This window comes from Copidosoma floridanum, unplaced genomic scaffold (assembly GCF_036245765.1).
Source record: "Copidosoma floridanum isolate Cflo_tuat_1 unplaced genomic scaffold, Cflo_Japanese_pri ptg000007l, whole genome shotgun sequence".
In the NCBI taxonomy this organism is placed as follows: Eukaryota; Metazoa; Arthropoda; class Insecta; order Hymenoptera; family Encyrtidae; genus Copidosoma; species Copidosoma floridanum.
The window spans coordinates 14,483,300-14,484,946 of NW_028321884.1; the positions used below are offsets into that span (position 1 = coordinate 14,483,300).

The following is a 1,647-nucleotide window of genomic DNA, read 5'->3' on the forward strand; positions in this document are numbered from 1 at the left end:
GTACTTTTTTTTATTCATTTATTTATTGTTACACACATATACATCAGTTTACTTAAAGAGGACCTTATACAGATAGCCGAAACGTGATAAAAATAAGGTTATTGACAGAATAGCTATCAACTGAGTAATCCTGCGTTTAGGTTTACGTGTCTTTGTTACGGTATTTTCTAATGGCTTCTATTTATGGGTAGTCATTAGAAATTTCGGAGTGTCTTAATGCTCTTCTAACGTTTTAGCTTGAATTTCGTTAAACGCAACAGTTATTACTTATTTAAATCAGTGATAATTGTGCGCTGACGGCCAACGGCTCTGAATAAATGGAACTCCCGAAAGCTTATCAGACTGAAGAATCTCATCCGCGCACCAGTGACGGATCCACGATGAACTCGTGTCAAACGGAATCAGTAATTTTAATTTATAAAATATTTTACATTAATTTTGTTAAACTAGTTATAGAAATCAGTAAAAATGACTTTGGACGATAAATGAAGTTTTTTTTGTTTACGGTTTTTAATGTAATTCTTCTAGTATGAACGTTTGTTTGCAGATGCCTGACACACATACACTGAATCAAGAGGACACGTGTAACATCTGTCTAGAAGTTATACTGACAAAACCCGAACCCCACAGATACGGCATTTTGAGCAACTGTGACCACAAGTTCTGCTGGGATTGTTTAAAAACGTGGCGTACTCCTACCAACCTGAACGAGCCATTGGAACCCCATCGATCGGTAAAAATGAAATGTCCAGTTTGTCGAACACCGTCGCTGTTCATGGCTCCCAGTGCAACATGGCTAAGTTCCGAAAATGGGAAAGATAATTGCTCGTGGATTCGTTTTGGTCAAACGGAGCCGAACATTGCCGCTCATTCGAATTCGTTGGTTCAACCAAATGTTTTGCATGATCTAAGGCAATTGGGATTTACATTTGTTATTACACACAAAAACTGTATACTTAAAGTCAATAATATTCATTTTGAACTTTTTTTGTCCACAGTTTTATAGATTGCAGACACTTTCGATTCGGACATGGCCATTGCCCATCTGGTACGAATTGCTTGTACCGGCACCAAAGACTGGGCGAATTTCCAAATGAAGTTATTGGTTACGTAGTCACGCAGAGAGCAACGTACGCACGTTTTGTACTCATTAATAACTTATGAGATATATAATTCTGCTGATTATGTGAAGATCTTTTAGTTTTAGACATTTTGTATGCACAATTTAAATAATCATTTTGATACGGTATGCTATATTTAAAATACTAAAATGTAATGTCCTACATAATCGTTTCTGTTCATCTTATATTTATCCTTTTACGAATCTAACAAAAGTTTCCAATGATAGTTAGCTACATACATACTAACTCAGTTAAAAATTTATAGCTATAATTATACCTATAAATTATAGCTATAATTATAGCTATAACTACCTATAAAACAGCTATAATAATGTATAAAATTCAGCTATAAATATAGCTATAAATTACAGCTGTAATCAAAATACTGCAGACCCCCGGTTTTACTGTTATCATGCGGATGATACCATCTGTACTGATCGATATATGTTGAAAAAATCTGATTTTAAACTAATTTTTATTTATTATTTGTGAAAAATTTACAGCTGTAGTTTATAGCTATATTTAT

At 33.9% G+C, this 1,647-nt stretch overlaps 1 protein-coding gene across 1 annotated transcript; it reads left to right on the top strand.

Moving 5' to 3' along the window:
• Positions 1-317: 317 nt before the first annotated feature.
• Positions 318-1,164, top strand: LOC149375428 (uncharacterized). Its single transcript, XM_089589104.1, has 3 exons — positions 318-404; positions 548-912; positions 999-1,164. The coding sequence occupies exons 1-3, from the start codon at positions 318-320 to the stop codon at positions 1,162-1,164; spliced, it is 618 nt and encodes a 205-aa protein (XP_089445230.1).
• Positions 1,165-1,647: the final 483 nt, after the last annotated feature.